The sequence below is a fragment of the Aedes albopictus genome, chromosome 1, assembly GCF_035046485.1.
Source record: "Aedes albopictus strain Foshan chromosome 1, AalbF5, whole genome shotgun sequence".
NCBI classification, from domain to species: Eukaryota; Metazoa; Arthropoda; class Insecta; order Diptera; family Culicidae; genus Aedes; species Aedes albopictus.
Genome location: NC_085136.1, coordinates 14,750,383 through 14,770,845, shown reverse-complemented (window position 1 = coordinate 14,770,845; position 20,463 = coordinate 14,750,383). Strand labels below are relative to the sequence as shown.

At 41.6% G+C, this 20,463-nt stretch overlaps 1 protein-coding gene across 1 annotated transcript in view; it reads left to right on the top strand.

The window, feature by feature from the left end:
* LOC109424942 (plexin-A2) overlaps positions 1 to 20,463 on the top strand; it is a 70,638-nt gene that overhangs the window by 35,728 nt on the left and 14,447 nt on the right. The window contains exon 2 of the mRNA XM_062851688.1: positions 5,731 to 7,504. Coding sequence (XP_062707672.1) covers positions 5,731 to 7,504 — 1,774 coding nt within the window. The remainder of the gene's footprint in view (positions 1 to 5,730; positions 7,505 to 20,463) is intronic.

The following is a 20,463-nucleotide window of genomic DNA, read 5'->3' as shown; positions in this document are numbered from 1 at the left end:
AGAAATCCTGAAGGGAATTCTCAAGAATTCCTGACGGGAATTCTCAAGAATTCCTGAAGGGAATTCTCAAGAATTCCTGAAGGGAATTCTCAAGAATTCCTGAAGGGAATTCTCAAGAATTCCTGAAGGGAATTCTCAAGAATTCCTGAAGGGCATTCTCAAGAATTCCTGAAGGGCATTCCCAAGAATTCCTGAAGGGAATTCCCAAGAATTCCTGAAGGGAATTCCCAAGAATTCCTGAAGGGAATTCCCAAGAATTCCTGAAGGGAATTCCCAAGAATTCCTGAAGGGAATTCCCAAGAATTCCTGAAGGGAATTCCCAAGAATTCCTGAAGGGAATTCCCAAGAATTCCTGAAGGGAATTCCCAAGAATTCCTGAAGGGAATTCCCAAGAATTCCTGAAGGGAATTCCCAAGAATTCCTGAAGGGAATTCCCAAGAATTCCTGAAGGGAATTCCCAAGAATTCCTGAAGGGAATTCCCAAGAATTCCTGAAGGGAATTCCAAGAATTCCTGAAGGGAATTCCAAGAATTCCTGAAGGGAATTCCCAAGAATTCCTGAAGGGAATTCCCAAGAATTCCTGAAGGGAATTCCCAAGAATTCCTGAAGGGAACTCCCAAGAATTCCTGAAGGGAATTTCCAAGAATTCCTAAAGGGAATTCCCAAGAATTCCTGAAGGGAATTCCCAAGAATTCCTGAAGGGAATTCCAAAGAATTCCTGAAGGGAATTCCCAAGAATTCCTGAAGGGGATTCCCAAGAATTCCTGAAGGGAATTCCCAAGAATTCCTGAAGGGAATTCCCAAGAATTCCTGAAGGGAATTCCCAAGAATTCCTGAAGGGAATTCCCAAAAATTCCTGAAGGGAATTCTCAAGAAATCCTGAAAGGGAATTCTCAAGACTTCCTGAAAGGGAATTCCCCAGAATTCCTGAAGGGAATTCCCCAGAATTCCTGAAGGGAATTCCCCAGAATTCCTGAAGGGAATTCCCCAGAATTCCTGAAGGGAATTCCCCAGAATTCCTGAAGGGAATTCCCAAGAATTCCCAAGAATTCCTGAAGGGAATTCCCAAGAATTCCTGAAGGGAATTCCCAAGAATTCCTGAAGGGAATTCCCCAGAATTCCTGAAGGGAATTCCCCAGAATTCCTGAAGGGAATTCCCCAGAATTCCTGAAGGGAATTCCCCAGAATTCCTGAAGGGAATTCCCCAGAATTCCTGAAGGGAATTCCCCAGAATTCCTGAAGGGAATTCCCCAGAATTCCTGAAGGGAATTCCCCAGAATTCCTGAAGGGAATTCCCCAGAATTCCTGAAAGGAATTCCCCAGAATTCCTGAAGGGAATTCCCCAGAATTCCTGAAGGGAATTCCCCAGAATTCCTGAAGGGAATTTCCCAGAATTCCTGAAGGGAATTCCCCAGAATTCCTGAAGGGAATTCCCCAGAATTCCTGAAGGGAATTCCCCAGAATTCCTGAAGGGAATTCCCCAGAATTCCTGAAGGGAATTCCCCAGAATTCCTGAAGGGAATTCCCCAGAATTCCTGAAGGGAATTCCCCAGAATTCCTGAAGGGAATTCCCCAGAATTCCTGAAGGGAATTCCCAAGAATTCCCAAGAATTCCTGAAGGGAATTCCCAAGAATTCCTGAAGGGAATTCCCAAGAATTCCTGAAGGGAATTCCCAAGAATTCCTGAAGGGAATTCCCAAGAATTCCTGAAGGGAATTCCCAAGAATTCCTGAAGGGAATTCCCAAGAATTCCTGAAGGGAATTCCCAAGAATTCCTGAAGGGAATTCCCAAGAATTCCTGAAGGGAATTCCCAAGAATTCCTGAAAGGAATTCCCAAGAATTCCTGAAAGGAATTCCCAAGAATTCCTGAAGGGAATTCCCAAGAATTCCTGAAGGGAATTCCCAAGAATTCCTGAAGGGAATTCCCAAGAATTCCTGAAGGGAATTCCCAAGAATTCCGGAAGGGAATTCCCAAAAATTCCGGAAGGGAATTCCCAAAAATTCCTGAAGGAAATTCCCAAGAATTCCTGAAGGGAATTCCAAAGAATTCCTTAAGGGAATTCCCAAGAATTCCTGAAGGGAATTCCCAAGAATTCCTGAAGGGAACTCCCAAGAATTCCTGAAGGGAATTTCCAAGAATTCCTAAAGGGAATTCCCAAGAATTCCTGAAGGGAATTCCAAAGAATTCCTGAAGGGAATTCCCAAGAATTCCTGAAGGGAATTCCCAAGAATTCCTGAAGGGAATTCCCAAGAATTCCTGAAGGGAATTCCCAAGAATTCCTGAAGGGAATTCCCAAGAATTCCTGAAGGGAATTCCCAAAAATTCCTGAAGGGAATTCTCAAGAAATCCTGAAAGGGAATTCTCAAGACTTCCTGAAAGGGAATTCCCCAGAATTCCTGAAGGGAATTCCCCAGAATTCCTGAAGGGAATTCCCCAGAATTCCTGAAGGGAATTCCCCAGAATTCCTGAAGGGAATTCCCAAGAATTCCCAAGAATTCCTGAAGGGAATTCCCAAGAATTCCTGAAGGGAATTCCCAAGAATTCCTGAAGGGAATTCCCAAGAATTCCTGAAGGGAAATCCCCAGAATTCCTGAAGGGAATTCCCCAGAATTCCTGAAGGGAATTCCCCAGAATTCCTGAAGGGAATTCCCCAGAATTCCTGAAGGGAATTCCCCAGAATTCCTGAAGGGAATTCCCCAGAATTCCTGAAAGGAATTCCCCAGAATTCCTGAAGGGAATTCCCCAGAATTCCTGAAGGGAATTCCCCAGAATTCCTGAAGGGAATTTCCCAGAATTCCTGAAGGGAATTCCCCAGAATTCCTGAAGGGAATTCCCCAGAATTCCTGAAGGGAATTCCCCAGAATTCCTGAAGGGAATTCCCAAGAATTCCCAAGAATTCCTGAAGGGAATTCCCAAGAATTCCTGAAGGGAATTCCCAAGAATTCCTGAAGGGAATTCCCAAGAATTCCTGAAGGGAATTCCCAAGAATTCCTGAAGGGAATTCCCAAGAATTCCTGAAGGGAATTCCCAAGAATTCCTGAAGGGAATTCCCAAGAATTCCTGAAGGGAATTCCCAAGAATTCCTGAAGGGAATTCCCAAGAATTCCTGAAGGGAATTCCCAAGAATTCCTGAAGGGAATTCCCAAGAATTCCTGAAGGGAATTCCCAAGAATTCCTGAAAGGAATTCCCAAGAATTCCTGAAAGGAATTCCCAAGAATTCCTGAAGGGAATTCCCAAGAATTCCTGAAGGGAATTCCCAAGAATTCCTGAAGGGAATTCCCAAGAATTCCTGAAGGGAATTCCCAAGAATTCCTGAAGGGAATTCCCAAGAATTCCTGAAGGGAATTCCCAAGAATTCCTGAAGGGAATTCCCAAGAATTCCGGAAGGGAATTCCCAAAAATTCCGGAAGGGAATTCCCAAAAATTCCTGAAGGAAATTCCCAAGAATTCCTGAAGGGAATTCCAAAGAATTCCTTAAGGGAATTCCCAAGAATTCCTGAAGTGAATTCCCAAGAATTCCTGAAGGGAATTCCCAAGAATTCCTGAAGGGAATTCCCAAGAATTCCGGAAGGGAACTCCCAAGAATTCCTGAAGGGAATTCCCAAGAATTCCTGATGGGAATTCCCAAGAATTCCTGAAGGGAATTCCCAAGAATTCCTGAAGGGAATTCCCAAGAATTCCTGAAGGGAATTCCCAAGAATTCCTGAAGGGAATTCCCAAGAATTCCTGAAGGGAATTCCCAAGAATTCCTGAAGGGAATTCCCAAGAATTCCTGAAGGGAATTCCCAAGAATTCCTGAAGGGAATTCCCAAGAATTCCTGAAGGGAATTCCTAAGAATTCCTGAAGGGAATTCCCAAGAATTCCTGAAGGGAATTCCCAAGAATTCCTGAAGGGAATTCCCAAGAATTCCTGAAGGGAATTCCCAAGAATTCCTGAAGGGAATTCCCAAGAATTCCTGAAGGGAATTCCCAAGAATTCCTGAAGGGAATTCCCAAGAATTCCTGAAGGGAATTCCCAAGAATTCCTGAAGGGAATTCCCAAGAATTCCTGAAGGGAATTCCCAAGAATTCCTGAAGGGAATTCCCAAGAATTCCTGAAGGGAATTCCCAAGAATTCCTGAAGGGAATTCCCAAGAATTCCTGAAGGGAATTCCCAAGAATTCCTGAAGGGAATTCCCAAGAATTCCTGAAAGGAATTCCCATTAATTCCTGAAAGGAATTCCCAAGAATTCCTGAAAGAAATTCCCAAGAATTCCTGAAAGGAATTCCCAAGAATTCCTGAAAGGAATTCCCAAAAACTCCTGAAAGGAATTCCCAAAAACTCCTGAAAGGAATTCCCAAGAATTCCTGAAAGGAATTCCCAAAAACTCCTTAAAGGAATTCCCAAGAATTCCTGAAAGGAATTCCCAAGAATTCCTGAAAGGAATTCCCAAGAATTGCTGAAAGGAATTCCCTAGAATTCCTGAAGGGAATTCCCAAGAATTGCTGAAAGGAATTCCCTAGAATTCCTGAAGGGAATTCTCAAGAATTCCTGAAGGGAATTCTCAAGAATTCCTGAAGGGAATTCTCAAGAATTCCTGAAGGGAATTCTCAAGAATTCCTGAAGGGAATTCTCAAGAATTCCTGAAGGGAATTCTCAAGAATTCCTGAAGGGAATTCTCAAGAATTCCTGAAGGGAATTCTCAAGAATTCCTGAAGGAAATTCTCAAGAATTCCTGAAGTGAATCCTCAAAGAATTCCTGAAGAGAGTTTTCAAGAATCCTGAAGGGAATTCTCAAAAATTCCTGAAGGGAATTCTCAAGAATTCCTGAAGGAAATATTCAAGAATTCCTGAAGGGAATTATTAGGAATTCCCTTCACGAACTCTCAGGAATTCTCTTCAGGAATTTTAAGGAATTCCCTTCAGAAAATCTCAGGAATTCGCTTCAGGAATTCTCTTCAAGAATTCTCTTCAGGAATTCCCTTCAGGAATTCTCTTCAGGAATTCTCAGGAATTCCCTTCAGGAATTCTCAGGAATTCCCTTCAGGAATTCTCAGGAATTCCCTTCAGGAATTCTCTTCAGGAATTCTCAGAAATTCCCTTCAGGAAATCTCAGGAATTCCCTTCAGGAATTCTCAGGAATTCCCTTCAGGAATTCTCAGGAATTCCCTTCAGGAATTCTCAGGAATTCCCTTCAGGAATTCTCAGGAATTCCCTTCAGGAATTCTCAGGAATTCCCTTCAGGAATTCTCAGGAATTCCCTTCAGGAATTCTCAGGAATTCCCTTCAGGAATTCTCAGGAATTCCCTTCAGGAATTCTCAGGAATTCCCTTCAGGAATTCTCAGGAATGCCCTTCAGGAATTCTCAGGAATTCCCTTCAGGAATTCTCAGGAATTCCCTTCATGATTTCTCAGGAATTCTTTTCAGGAATTCTCAAAAATTCCCTTCAGGAATTCCCAGGAATTCTCCTAAGGAAGTTTCAGGAGTTCTCTTCAGGAATTCTTAGAAATTCTCTTCAGGAATTCTCAGGAATTCTCTTCAAGAATTCTCAGGAATTTCCATCAGGAATTCCCTTCAGGAATTCTCAGGAATTCCCTTTAAGAATTCTCAGGAATTCCCTTTAGGAATTCTCAGGAATTCCTTTAAGGAATTCTTGGGAATTCCCTTCAGGAATTCTTGGGAATTCCCTTCAGCAATTTTCTTGTTCTTATTTTAATAACGCAGAAATAAATGAGTTCATTCGTAGAATCACCATGGCCTTTTATTAATTTTTCTCATCTTCGATCTTAAAACTTCTTCTATAATATATAATAACATTCTCCCATCTTCTTCTTCCCCTCTCCAGGTCTATGTCGGCGCCGTCAACAAGCTGTACCAGATCTCGAGCGATCTGAACATCATCGCAGCGGTCACGACCGGTCCGCACAACGACTCGAACGAGTGCTCGATCCTCGAGTGTCCCACCGACATCGTCCGGCGGCCGACGGACAACTGGAACAAGGTGCTCCTGATCGACCACTCGGCCGGCAATCTGATCGTGTGCGGGTCGCTCTTCCAGGGTATCTGCCACATCCGGTCGCTGCAGAATGTGAGCATCATCGAGCACGAGGTGCAGGAAGCGGTCGTGGCGAACGTGGCCAATGCCAGTACGGTGGCGTTCATCGCGCCGGGGCCACCGGTCCCGTCGGAGAACAACGTGTTCTACGTGGGGGTGACCTTCACGGGGAACTCTCCGTACCGGAGCGAGATCCCGGCGGTGGCCAGCCGGAGTCTGGCTCGGGACAAGCTGTTCCAGATAGCGTCGTCCGCGGTTACGACCGGAACGCGGATATTTGTCAATTCGTACGCCAGGGAGTCGTTCCTGATCAACTACGTCTACGGGTTCAGCTCGGAGCGGTTCTCGTACTTCCTGACCACACAGCACAAGAGCAGTGCACACAACACACCCAAAGAACTGATCACCAAGTTGGTGAGGATATGTCAGGACGACTCGAACTACTACTCCTACACGGAGATCCCCGTGGACTGCATCAGTGAGAGTACGAAGTTCAACGTGGTGAACGCGGCGCACGTGGGGAAGCCTGGTCCAGATCTGGCGGAGAATCTCGGAATCACCACCGAGGACGATGTCCTGTTTGCGGTGTTCTCGGACAGCAACGACTCGAAAAATGCCAACAAGTCCGCCCTGTGTATCTACTCGTTGAAGGCCATCCGTCGGAAGTTCATGCAGAACATCAAGTCCTGCTTCAACGGGATCGGTCAACGGGGGCTCGATTACATCTCGATCAACATGGCTTGCGTTCCGACCAAGCTGCAAACCATTAGTGAAGATTTCTGCGGTCTCGACGTGAACTCCCCGCTCGGGGGTGAACAGGCGATCGCCTCCATTCCGGTCCTGTTGTCCGAGCTGAAGATGACCTCGATAGCCGTGACAACGACCTCCAATTTCTCCGTCGTCTTCATCGGGACGCTGACCGGGCAGCTCAAGAAGGTGGTCGTCGAATCGTCCGCCTCGGCCCAGCAGTACGCCCTGATGAACGTGGACGTCGGCTCCAAAATCCAGCCGGATATGTATCTGGACACTGTAAAATATGATCTGTACTTGATGTCAACGCATAAGCTGTTTAAGATTAAGGTCTATGATTGTTCGGTGTATTCTACGTGTGTTGCGTGTCTATCGGCGAAGGATCCCTTCTGCGGATGGTGTTCCCTAGAGAATAAGTGTAGTCCGAAAAGTGAGTGTCAGGATAATTTTAAGGACCCGCTGTCGTGGCTGAGCTACAAGTCTGGCAAGTGTACGACCATCACCAGCGTCAGCCCCAGTCAGCTGCAGCGGACCACCGCGCGGACGCTGGAGCTGATGATCGAGAATCTGCCCAACCTGAAGGAAGCGCTGGTGTGTGCGTTCACCTTTGCCAACATGGAGAAGCCCATCATCACCAACGCGACCAAGAAGCGGAACGGCGTCAACTGTACCACGCCTCGGACCGACCTGCTGCCGCAGATTGGCTACGGAAAGAGTGAGTATCGTCAACACAGTTTTCTAGCATTGGTGGCTACGTCCTTGACCGCTAGATGGGGTGGTAAGAGGAAAAGCGCGCCCGCGTGGAAATCGATGTCCATTAGTGCTGATTTGCTTTATGCGATGAAAGGGGTTTGATTGGATTTTTCGGGGGCAGCAACAGCAACTACACGGCTGCCTGCCGGCACAAACGATTGACGCTGCTGTAGATGGGAAGTTAATGTGTTTGGTCCATAAAATGTGTGTTTCTTCTATGGGTGGGAGAGTGGGTGGGATCCGATGGACCGATTCTAATCGGAAGTGGTTTCGATAAGGAATTTAATGGTGAAGGACACAATGAAGTGTGGAAATAAATTTGTTGTTCGGGCAATGTGCATCAACACTGGTAACTGGACAGAGCTAGATTGGTTTGGTATTTTAGAAAGGGGGTAGAATGATAATGGACTTTGTTTCTAGATAGAAATGCTGATTGAGAGAAGAGCAATATCCAAGTTGACGTTGTAAAGGAAATTACTTCTTTATGATTATTCTTAGCAGGTCAGGGGTAAATTAAAATGTAATGGTTTGATTTTTCTATGTAGATTTCTTAGGTTTTTTTTATTGCAAGCCAGGCATGATTTCCTAAAACATTTCGACCATGTCATGCCATTAAATCTTTTGGGTGGTAATTTGAAAAAGTAACTTGAGTTGTATTTGAAGGCTTAATTTCATATGATAAAGCAGATACAGCAGTCCATGGTTGCCATGAATCATGATGAGTTGCGCAAATTATTGGCTTGTTTCTCCAAATCCGCTATCCTAAAATTGCCTTAGCATTAGCATTCGTCATTTGATAAATATGCCAAACAATAGACATACCGTCAGTGTACCAGTAGCCGCTCATGACCCAATAGCCGCTCACTGTTGCAAAAATCAAGTTTACACGCATAAATACACTCTTTTCGGTGCTGATATTCTTGGACAATATAAATTAGACGAGAGCAAAGCCATTTTATGCAATATTTACCGGATAACATAAATTTTAAAAACAAAACAATGAAATTTTTTGAGCGGCTATTGGGCCCAAAAAAGCTGTAGCTAATTTCATGTGTTCCAATAACCGCTCACGCAAAAAAATACGTCAAAATCGTAAAATCTGCCGATTTTAGTACACAGTGTGTTTAATCCCTATTATACACTCCTACGGAACCGGAAAAAATAATTGTAAAAACATAGAGTTACAAAAATAATGCACTTTTCCGCAAAAGTCTATTTAAAAGATGGCATAAATTAGTTCGTGAGCGGAATTAGGACCACTTTTGTCTCACACCAAATGGAATAAAATCATACTTTTATGAAAAGTTTTACATAAGTCTTGATTTGAATCTGATTGCACTTAGATTGAACTAACATAAAATGGAAAAACATTACAAATTGGCTTAACAGTCATTCAACAGACGATGTTTTTCTGCGAAACTGGCCTTAGATGAGCGGAATCTGGTACCATGATGGTATTTCCTGTTGAGGTTTCTCACAGATACGTCGATTGTGAATGATACTAAGTTGTAGTGACGATTGCGTTATTGACAAGCACACATGCTCGAGGCATGACACACTTGTTGGCCATGTTATTTTAACACCAGATCTACCACAAGCGACAATGTTAGCTGAATAACAGCTTATTAAGCCAAAATTTTTAAAATCAAGCTTAAGACTGGTTTATTCAACCATTGTAGAGCAATAATGTTTGTTGGGATAATATAACCAAGTTAACCTTGATAGACGATCCCCATACGAACGAAAAGGACCTATTACACATGACAAATAGTTATGCAAATAGTTGACCAAACAACTGATCTGAGCTATTTTACCCGTAGATTCTAGCTAAACTATAGGCAGGATTAGACTGTTTGCAATCACAGCACAAAAATAGAACAGCAGTGATAAAACCAGACCGGTATTGATTGGGGAACGGCGAGAACACTCAGAGTATACTATGACAATTGTTTAACCCTTTGAAGCCGGAATTTTTCCAAGCGTTCTTCTGGAGTTTTTTTTCTACGTTTTTAGTTTTGGTATTCAATAGTATAAAAACGGTAGAATATCATGTGGAATATTTTTTCTGGACATCCTAGGTCATCCAAACTGATCTTGAGTTTAGATCCATAAGTCTACGGGTGTAACTGTAACTGAATTCATTATACAAAGCTGCAATTTGTAATCTATCATGTCCAGCAAGTCTTCTGAAAGGTAAAGAGTCCTAAAGTCTATGGGTGCAACGGTAACTGAATTCATTATACCAAGCTGCGATTTGTAATCTATCATGTCCATTAAGTCTTCTGAAAATTCAATAGACAGTATCAGATCATTCGGGATATCCTAGATCATCCAAACTGATCTTGAGTTTAGATCCATAAGTCTACGGGTGTAACTGTAACTGAATTCATTATACAAAGCTGCAATTTGTAATCTATCATGTCCAGCAAGTCTTCTGAAAGGTAAAGAGTCCTAAAGTCTATGGGTGCAACGGTAACTGAATTCATTATACCAAGCTGCGATTTGTAATCTATCATGTCCATTAAGTCTTCTGAAAATTCAACAGACAGTATCAGATCAGTCGGGATATCCTAGGTCATCCAAACTGTTCTTGAGTTTAGATACTAAAGTCTACGGGTGTAACGATAACTTCATTACACCAAGCTGCGATTTGTTATCTATCATGTCCAGTAACTCTTCTGAAAGGTAAATAGACAATATCAGATCAGTCGGGATATCCTAGGTCATCCAAACTGTTCTTCAGTTTAGATCCTAAAGTTTATGAGTGTAACTTTAACTTTCTTCATTAAAAGCTATGATTTGTAATCTATCATGTCCAACAAGTCTTCTGAAAGTTACAGTGGTTGTTTTTTATCAACTAAGCTTCATAACAGTAATAGCCCATAATATCCCAAAAATATATAACAACGCGTATTGTTCCTCTAACTGCTTTCGTAAGTACAGTGGATTATGTAACACCTTAACGTAGTGACAAAAGCTATTATCACAAGTGTAGACCTGAAGCTATGATCTCCGAATTAGTGATGTTGATCTGGAATATCTCAAAACTATCATTACAGATTACAGTCTAAAGTTCATTGTGAGAATAACTACTATTACTATCAAGAGCTAAACTTCAGGACAGTTTGGACGACCCTCAAAGTCGCAAAGTTTCATAAAAATATATGGTAGACTTAAGGTTGGTCCAGTCATCGCTATTGATTATGAAACGTTACTCAGTATGTCAGATATAGCTGATGTTATGAGTGTAGATCTGGGAGCTCTGATCTCATGGATAGTTTGGCTGACCTGGAACATTCCCATAGTGTATCTAAATGACATTTGAGATTTCAAGAGCTTCACGGATCTCAGCAGATCCTAAGCTATTATTTATGGTGAAAACACAAAGTTTTTCTTGTAGATTTGAAGGGCTTCATTATAGAACAGTTTGGACGACCGTGAATGTCCCATAGGTTTATAATAAAATAAAGTAGACTTCAGATTGTTCCAGTAAATGCGGTTGATTATGCAGCGTTACTCAGTATAACAGATATGGATACAGTTACGAGTGTAGACCTGAAGTCCTGAACTCCAAGGTAGTTTGGCTCACCTGGAACTGGAATATCCCTGTAGTGTCTCTAAATGACATTTGAGGTTTCAAGAGCTTCACGGATCTCAGCAGATTATACTATGCTATTATTTATGGTGAAAACACATAAAATTTTTCTTGTAGATTTGAAGGACTTCATTATAGAACAGTTTGGACGACCGTGAATGTCCCAATGGCTTATAATAAAAAATAGACTGCAGATTGATCCAGTAACGGCGGATGATTATGTAGCGTTTCTCAGTTTAACAGATATGGATACTGTTACGAGTGTACACCTGAAGTCCTGAACTCCAAGGTAGTTTGGCTGACCTGAAATATCCCTATAGCGTCTATAAATGACATTGTAAATGTCAAGAGCTTCACGGATCCCAGTATCTTATGCAATGCTATTAGTTGTGGCGGAAATACATAAAATTATTCTTGTAGATTTGAAGGACTTCACTACTGGACAATTTGGAACACCTAGAACATCCCAGAATATAAAACACCTTTTGATATTCTTGATAAAGGCTAAATGGATACATGATACCCACATCCAAGTTTAGCTTTTAGAACAACTGGTATGTCAATTATCTCGTTTTTCCAAATTTCATGGTGTTCAGGATGTTCTAGATTATCAATGAAGTCCCAAATACAAATATCCAAATTTTTCCCTAATAGAGAACTCAATTTACAACAACTTTGCCCAAGACAGTATTCTGTTTTATCGAATGGGTGAATTTATACAGCCGTTTCTATGTTGGGGTCATATATGAGCCCTTCGGCTCCAAAGGTTTAATGCGAAACCATATTGGGGAAAGTTAAAACTACAATACTCTCAAACCCATTACCACGAGACATGAAAAAGACCTCCATTTCGAGGCACTTTACCATTTAAGTGAAGAAACTTAAATGGAAATTAGCTGTTTTCACAGCAAAACAAATGTGCATAGGCTACGTGTTCGAAGCCATCTGTTCTTCGAAAAGGTCATTAGGCCGATTAGGATATTAGGCTGCAAAGGTCATGAGGTCGAATAGGTCATCAGGCCGAACAGGTCAATAGGCCGACTGGGTGATTCAGCTGAACACGTAATTAGGCTGCAAACACAAGAATTTGATAGTTGGCCAACCACGCACCCGTGGCGCTCGCATCATTTTTGTTCGAGTTTGACGTTTGCCCACTACCGCCACCTAGTTGATGGTTGGCCAAACTCAGTGATTTTTGCATTGGGCGAACATGTTTCCGTGACTATAATTTGAATCGAAAGATGTTCGAAGAGTTACGTCTGTTCGTCTGTGCTGTAAAGATCGCTAGGCTGCAAAGGTCGTTAGGCCGCAAAGGTCGTTAGGCCTCAAGGTCATTCGGCCAATCGTCCATTATGCCAAACAGATCAGTAGGCAGAATAGGTCATTTGGACGTCAATATGCCGAAAAGTTAATTATGCCGCAAAGGTTATTAGGCTGAATAAGTCATAAGGCCGAACAGCTCATTAGGCTGAATCATTTGGCCGATTTGGTCATTACACCGAAAAGGTCATTAGGCCGAACAGGTTAATAGGCCGAATAGGTCTTTAGGACGAATAGGTCTTTAGACCGAGAAGGTCTTGAGTACGATTGAATTCTGAAGATTCTTTGCCGAGAGTTTGTAGTTCGATGCAGAAGGTAAACAGTGAGCGTGTACGCAGCTAGATTTGGAAGATTTCTTCAGTTTGCAGCAAACGATCTATTGTCACAAGTGTATTGTTTGGTGCAGAAATGAAAAGAAATCAAGGCGTCGATGCGATCATCCGACTAGATGGAATTTGATGAGATCGTTCCAAATAGTTCAGAATTCACTATTGCTATTATGACCATCCTATCATCTATCGGAAGCTGTTTCAGAACGCTTTCTAGGTTGATGATAGAATCTTTGAAATAGAAATGCAAGGACTTGGTCACGTGGGGAGAGGGGGGGGGGGGGGGGGGCTTGAGGCGTTTATGGATTTTGGTACATGGTGTTTGGTAACGAATTTATGTATTCTCACAAATTTTTACTATTTCCCTTCCTAAGGCACATTCTGTGAGGTTGTCGGGAGTGGGATTCAATCCCAGGTCCTCGGCGTTAAAGTCACGTGCTTTAACCATCACGTCACATCCGCTTTACGTATTAAAAGTTTATTCAGGAATCTTTTTAAGAGCTGTTTCAAAGATTCCTCTGAAAGAAGGAATGACTTCAGAAGTTTTTTTTTTATTCCAACAAACTATTGGCACAACAATTGGAGGAATCCCAGAAGAAACTCCCTGAGTTCCCGAAGGAATCCTGAAAGGAGTAGCTGGAGGAAAAGCTCCTGACAAAATCCCGCGAAAACTTTTGGAAGATTTTCCTGTATGCATACAGGAATGCATGAATAACACAACAAAGAGAACTCAAAGATAAATTCCAAATTGAGCTCCTGGATGAATTTCAATAAGAACTTTTGGACGAATCTAAGGAAGAATTCCGGAAGGAATTCCTGGTCAAATCTTACGAGGAAATCCTGTAAAAACCCCTGAAGAAACTCCTGCAGGAATTCGGGACGGAATTCTTGGAAGAATCGCGAAAGGAATTCCTGGAGAAATGTCTTAAGAAATATTAGAAGGAACTCCTGATAGAATCTCAGAAACAAATCCTGGAATCTCAGAAGGAATGAGGAGGATTCCTTAAAAAGTGGAAATCCAGTAGAAGTTCCGTGAGAAATCTCTGAAGGAACTTAAGAAACTCCTAGAGAAATCACAGATGGAACTTTTTTTCTAGATTTCTTCATGAATTCCTTTCGGCATTCTCCCAGAACTTTGATCGAAAATTTCTACAGGAGTTTCTTCTGGGATTTTTCCATGAATTATTTGTTCTTCAGTGAAATGTTCCGAGATTCCTTCAAGAATTTCTTCCGTGTTTTTTTTTCCAAAAATTCATCCCAAGATTTCTCCAGGTCTTCTTCACAAAGCCTTCTTAGAATTCATACAAGATATCTTCAGAAGTTTTTCCTGAGATTATTCCAGAAACTCCTAACGGGAATCATTCGACAATTTTTCAAGAAATTCTTTCCGAGATGCTTCCAGGAATGCCGAAAATCCTCAGGAATTCTTTCCGAGATTCTACCAGGAGTTCCTTCTGAGATTCCTTTAGATGTTTCTTAAGAGCTTCCAATTGGAGTTTTTCTGGTATCTTCCAAGGGTTTCCTTTTAGGATGCTTCTATTTGAGAATCACAACTCCAGGATCGCTTTTTAAGATTCCTCCCAAATGCTCTTTTTGGGATTCCTCCCAGAGTTCTTTCTAGGATTCTTCCAGGATTTTTTTTTTCTGAAATTGATCAGGGGTTTCATGTGGGATTCCTAAATGATTTCCTTCTGATATTCCTCTTGAAAATCCTCTCGGACTCTTCAAGGAGTTCTTCTTCCTTCTTCTGAAATTCTTTCCTTCTGAAGATCTTTATGGGATTTCTCCGGAACTTCTTTCTAGGACTCCCCCAAAAGTTCCTTCACGGGAAGGCATTCCTGGAGAAATTCCAGGGATAATTCCTGCAGAAGGAGTTCCGGGAGAAACCCCAGATATAAATCCCTTTAAGAATTTGAGCATAAACTCCAAGAAGAGTTCCAGAGGAAACTTCTTCCTGAAAAGTGCTGGAAGAAATTACTGAGGAAGAATGTCTGGGGAAAACTAGAAGCTATTTCTAAAGTAATTCCTAGAAATTCGGTTAGACAATTTAAAGATCTTGGCCTCAATTTCTTCAGAACTTCATCCCAACGATACCGGAGGTTCATCTCGATTTTTTTGGCGATTTCTTTTGCGTGAGAAAACTCTTCTGGAGTTTGCGCAAAGTTTCCTTTGAAATTCCTCCAGGATTTCCTCCGGAAAATCCACCAGGAGTTCCTTTGGAATTTCCAATAGAAGTTCCGCCAAGAATTCATCCACAAGTTTCTTCTGAAAGTATTTCCGGAATTGCATCATGAAGGAGTCGACCTACTGATATCTTGAGAAGCCCTTTTATTCGGATTCCTGATGGTATGGAAATTTCTCCAGAACTTGTTTCAGTTTTAATGGAAGACTCCTTTTGCGATTCTTGCGAAAAAAAAAATCTGGCTTTCATTTAATTGTCTCGTACGATTCCACTTGGTTGTGATCAAAAGTTTTTTTTGTGCTGACTTTGCGAACTATCAGAGCAGAACACCATGTTTTATTGAGTGAAATGAGTTTTTGTACCTTCCAATTTCACCGTCTTATGTTTATCTTTTAAAAAATAAGCGTATTTCGACGTACATATTAAACTCAATACTGATTTTCTCCATGACTCCTTTCTCGGAAAACAATAGAGATCCGTTAATCAATTTCTTCTTAAGGTTTTTCTTCGGGGATATCCTTAAGTATTCCTACAGTAATTGTTTTTCCTTGAGAAATTTATACTGAGTTTTTCTAAAAAAATATTTTATAATTCAAAGAAGTTTTTTTTATAATACAAGTGGTTTTTATTCTTCAATCACTTAACCTAATTGGGTATCAGGATTATTTCATAATCGGATTCTTCGCCCAAAAATTAGTCGAAATCCAAAATTTCATAATTTTTGGAGTCCGGGAACTATTTCTAAAATTCATTTAAAGTTTGTATGGGGAAATTTTTTTTTTCGGATCGAACTGTCACTTTTTCGATTGAACTGTCATTCTATCCACGAAAATTAAAACCCTTTTGTTAATTTAACCATCAAAACAAAGGTATTGGAATCCAATAAAATCACGTTATACTCAGAAAAATTAGCTTTTTCGATTAGGCTATAGAAAATAGCAATATTTTATTCACTAAACAACCCAATTTACAACTCTTTTGTCCATTAGGGCACTGCGTGAGCGATTCCAATTGGAAGCTGTTCTTACACTTTTGTACAGCGCCTAAATGTATTCTATTCTAATTCTACTATATCGAACTCGTTGCCGTTGCGCTGCTTTCACTTCCTACCCTATCATGGTAGAATGATGAGCACGCGGATGTTGATGTGTGACTGTTGGTTGTTCCTTTTCCAGTCCGATTGGGGGTCCATTATGAGTTGCCATTCGGCGATGTCCAAGTATCCGGGTCCGTTTGAGTCATGGGCTCAGAAAATAGGTCAGTGTCAGTTGCTGTCAGGGGGAAAGAGCAACTGACGAAAGTGCCGGGGCTGGGATCGAACCCATAACCATCTGCTTATGAAGCAAACGTGTGACCAATTGCGCCACGGGCCCCGGCATTAATACAAGTAGTATATTTTGCGATTTCTTCAAATGTTTCTTCTGAAATGCTTCCAGGAATTCGTTCTACTTATATTCTCCAGGACGCTCCTACGGGTTCCTCCAAAAGCTCCTCCTGGGATTTTTTCCGACATATTTTTGGGGTTTCATCAGGAGTTTCTTTTGGCATTATTCTAAAAAAAACCCTTGGTTTATTCCAGTGGTTGCTACAGAAATTAATTCAGGAAACTCAGGAATTCATACATCTTTTTATTTTTGTATTTCTATGCTGGATTTCTTCCAGAACCGTTTTTGGAATTTCTCCAGAATTTCTGCGAATCTTGCATGCGTTTATTCTAGGAACACTCCAGGAGTTTTTTCTGAGAATTTTCGATCCTCTAGAAGTTCCTTATGACAATCCTCGTATAAACGCTTTAAAAGTTCATTTTGGGAATCTTCTAGGAGTTTTTCTTCTAAGAATTCTAAGTGTTTTTTTTGGGATTCTTCAATTAGGGTGGTTTCAGGCCAAAGTCTACGCTTCATACAAATTTTCATAATTTTATATGAGCAAGGGGGGAGGGGGTGGCTTTGAGATTACAAAATTTGAGTCTACGTAGTTTATTGATAGCGCCTAACGATGCGTCATGGCATAAACTGATTACTTGACACATGGTTATTAGTTAGCTGGATATCAAAACGAGACATGGTACAAAAGTTCAGCAGTGGCTTAATTTCTTCAGTATCGGGGAGCAAAAAAGGTAAGCAGCGCCAAAACCGTTGTTTTGATTCATGATTTTATGACTCGGAGTAATGTTTACAGGTGTGCGTCATGATATACTTCTTCTTCTTTCTTTTTCTTTATGGCTCGACGTCCCCACTGGGACTTGGCCTGCCTCGCTTCAACTTAGTGTTCTTTGAGCACTTCCGCAGTTATTAATTGAAGGGCTTTCTTTGCCTGCCATCGCATGAATTTGTATATTGTGAGGCAAGTACAATGATACACTATGCCCAGGGAGAAAGTTTCCCCGACCGGAACGGGAATCGAACCCGCCGTCTCCGGATTGGCGATCCATAGCCTTAACCACTAGGCTAACTGGAGACCCTGCGTCATGATATTGTATTTCTGAAAACGAGAATAGTTTCGCATAAGGCATCTTGTCGTCATGAGTGCTGACCATGAAAAAGGTTATAATTGTTGCTCATATCCATCGTTTAGGTCATGATATCATTACTTCTGGTTATGATATCATGAAGCTGTAAGATTAATGATTCCATGACTTTTTGGTCATGAATCCGACAAAGTTCCAGTGTAATCAAATCATTCAACTAGGTTGCCCATCCGTGGCTTTAAACTCTTTCGGCCTAATGATCCATTTGGTCCAATGACACGTTCTGCCCAGGCTTGATAATCATCCTCGAAATCAAAAGAGTTTTGCAATATGCTCTAGAGCGGTATTTTGCTTCTGCCTCGTCGCGTGATAGCAAACGAACCCCAAACAGAGAGGCAATAAAAAAACTGAGCGAGGAAGAGGGGAACGAAAAAAGAGCCGATGATTATTTCGGGTTTTTGAGTGCGATTTTTGCCTCGAGAGTCTTTCTTTGTATGGGAGTGGAACTCCCGAGTGCTTTTTGAGTGTGAGTGGACGTGAGAAACACAACAAGCAATTATGAGTGTTGGACGAACTCCTCGCTGCGCGGCAAGCTCGCGCTCGGTGCTGTTGAGGATTTGCGTTGTGATTTCTGAGTTTTATTTTCACTCCTCAGAAAATCGCCGAAATCGCTTTCTCGCTCATTTTCTCGCGAGAGAGTTTCTGTCAAGCTTGCATACGGGTATCTCAGGAGTGCTGTCTAAGGAGTTTTAATGCGCTCCAATGACTTCCAGAGGGGTTTAAGTGATTCCAGAAGAGGACTCCAACATATACTGAAGAATTCTTCTGTACGGGAGTCTCAGGGAGATTTTTAAGAGGTTTCATGGCGTTTCGAGGTATTTCAGGATATTTCAGGGGGGTTAGAGTTTCATAGGTTGTGGATTCAAACAGGACGTTTCAGAAGAGTGATTAGAGAGTTCAAGGAGGGTGGGTGGTTTTAAAGGAGACAAGGGGGTTCCATGCGTGTTTCAGGAATTCGTTTCGTGAATTTAACGAAGGTTTTAGCGGTGACTTTAAAGAGGTTTCAGGAAGGTTCAGTTGAGTTTATGCGGTTTCAACAGAGAGCTTATTGAGGGTTTTTGTTGTGGTGCTGGAAGTTTTAAGGCGAAACTGAAAGCATTTTCGCATTTTTTCGATTTTTGATTTTTTATTAAATAACGAAGCAATATTTTCCAAATCGGTTTTCGTGCATATGTAGAGTATGTACCAAGGTATCTTCTGAATTTTTTTGAGGTGGAAAATGTTTTTTATTTTTGCAGAAACCATTTTTTTGTGAAATTTTGTTCAAAAATGGTTTCTGCAAAAACGAAAATCATTTTCCACTACAAAAAAAAAATCAGAAGATACCTTGGCCCATACTCTACATGTGCACGAAAACCGATTTTGAAAATATTGCTTCGTTATTTAATGAAAAATCAAAAACCAAAAAGTGTGGAAATGCTTCCAGTTTCGCCTTAAGGGGCATTTAGAGAGTTTTCAGAGAAGTCTCGGGAAAGTTTCAGGAAGATTGCAGGGAGAAATTAAGAGCTTTCAAGATAAGTTTTTGGAAAGGGACAGGATGGGTTTAAACGTATCCCAGTGGGCTTTCAGGGAAGTGCAAGAAGGTAGAATGAGGAGGTTTGGAAGAGGTATCAATGGGGTTTGAGTGACGATAAAGGGTTTGAGAGAGTTTTATGGGGGCTATGCTTCAGAAAACTTTTAAGGGAGTTTAGGTGGAAGGGACTACTGGGAAGAAAGCCGTTGAAGAAAGGTACAAGGAGGGTTTGAAGGAGATTACAAGAGGTGTTTCAGGGGAAAAAGCAGGGGGGGTTCAATAGAAGGTTTACGACAAGGGGAGTCAGACAGGGGGTTCTTAACCCTAAAAGGTATACCTGGGGTCCATTGGACCCCAGGCGCCTTTCAGAGCTCGTCTTTGATGGAACACACTCAGCGAGGTGACGAAACTGAGGCCATGAAGGTATCCCTTTTAGGGTTAAGAGGATGACATGAAAGTTCAGGAGCAAATAGAGTTTCAGGAGTGTTCAATGATGGGGTAAGGTTCTTGGAAGATCAAAACAAGTAAAACTAATTCAAAATACATGGAGGCCTTAAATAGTCATAATTCAAATCAAGGGTTTTAAGGAGACACCATCAAATATGTCTTAGAGATTTCATTGGGAGTTTCAGAGTATGAGAGGGATGTAAGGTTGTCGTCAGTGTCTCAAGGGGGCTTCAGAAGAGTTTCAGGGTGGTGTAAGACGGATTGCAGATGAGTGTCGTGGGGAGGGTTCAATTTCAGAAGTGATTTAGAGGAGTTTCAGGGAGTTTCTGAGAGAGTTAAAGAACGAGGGTCAATGAATGCATAAAGATTCGACAGGAGGTCAAAAAGGTGGCTTAAGGGTTTTAGAGGTAGCATGGAGAGTTTGAAAGGATTTCTGTTGGGGTTCAAGAAAGTATGAAGAGTAGTGCAAGAAGGGAAAGTTGTAGAGAGATTTATGGGGGAGAGCCAAAGTGAGTTTAAAGAAAGTTGAGCAGAGTGTCATAGAATCTTCAGAGTGGTTTCAGAATAGTTTCATGGAAGTACAACTGGGAAGAATGCAATGGATATGTAAAGAGAAGACGAAAAGCGCATGAAAGGTTTTGTGGAAAGAAGCAGGGGTAGTTTGGAATGATGTAAGACAAGTATGAGAAAGTATCGAAAAGCATACCACAATCTCACATTAGATTTCTATTAAACTATTCAAATACCCCTGTCATATTTGCCTACACCCGGGCTTTCGGGATCTTTACTATCGTTTCTCGTATAGCTCGGTCATTGTTTACCTCATCGGCCAAATTATCTATATAGCGGGCAGGGTCATCGTTGCATTCACCCACCCATGAACCTGGATGACGCCTTAGGACTCCTCTTTGGAGCCACCATCATGATCGACTTAAGGTTCACGACGTCTAATAGAGCTTGATATACCGTAGGTCTTCTATACACTCCTGATGTAGTGCGTTGACACAC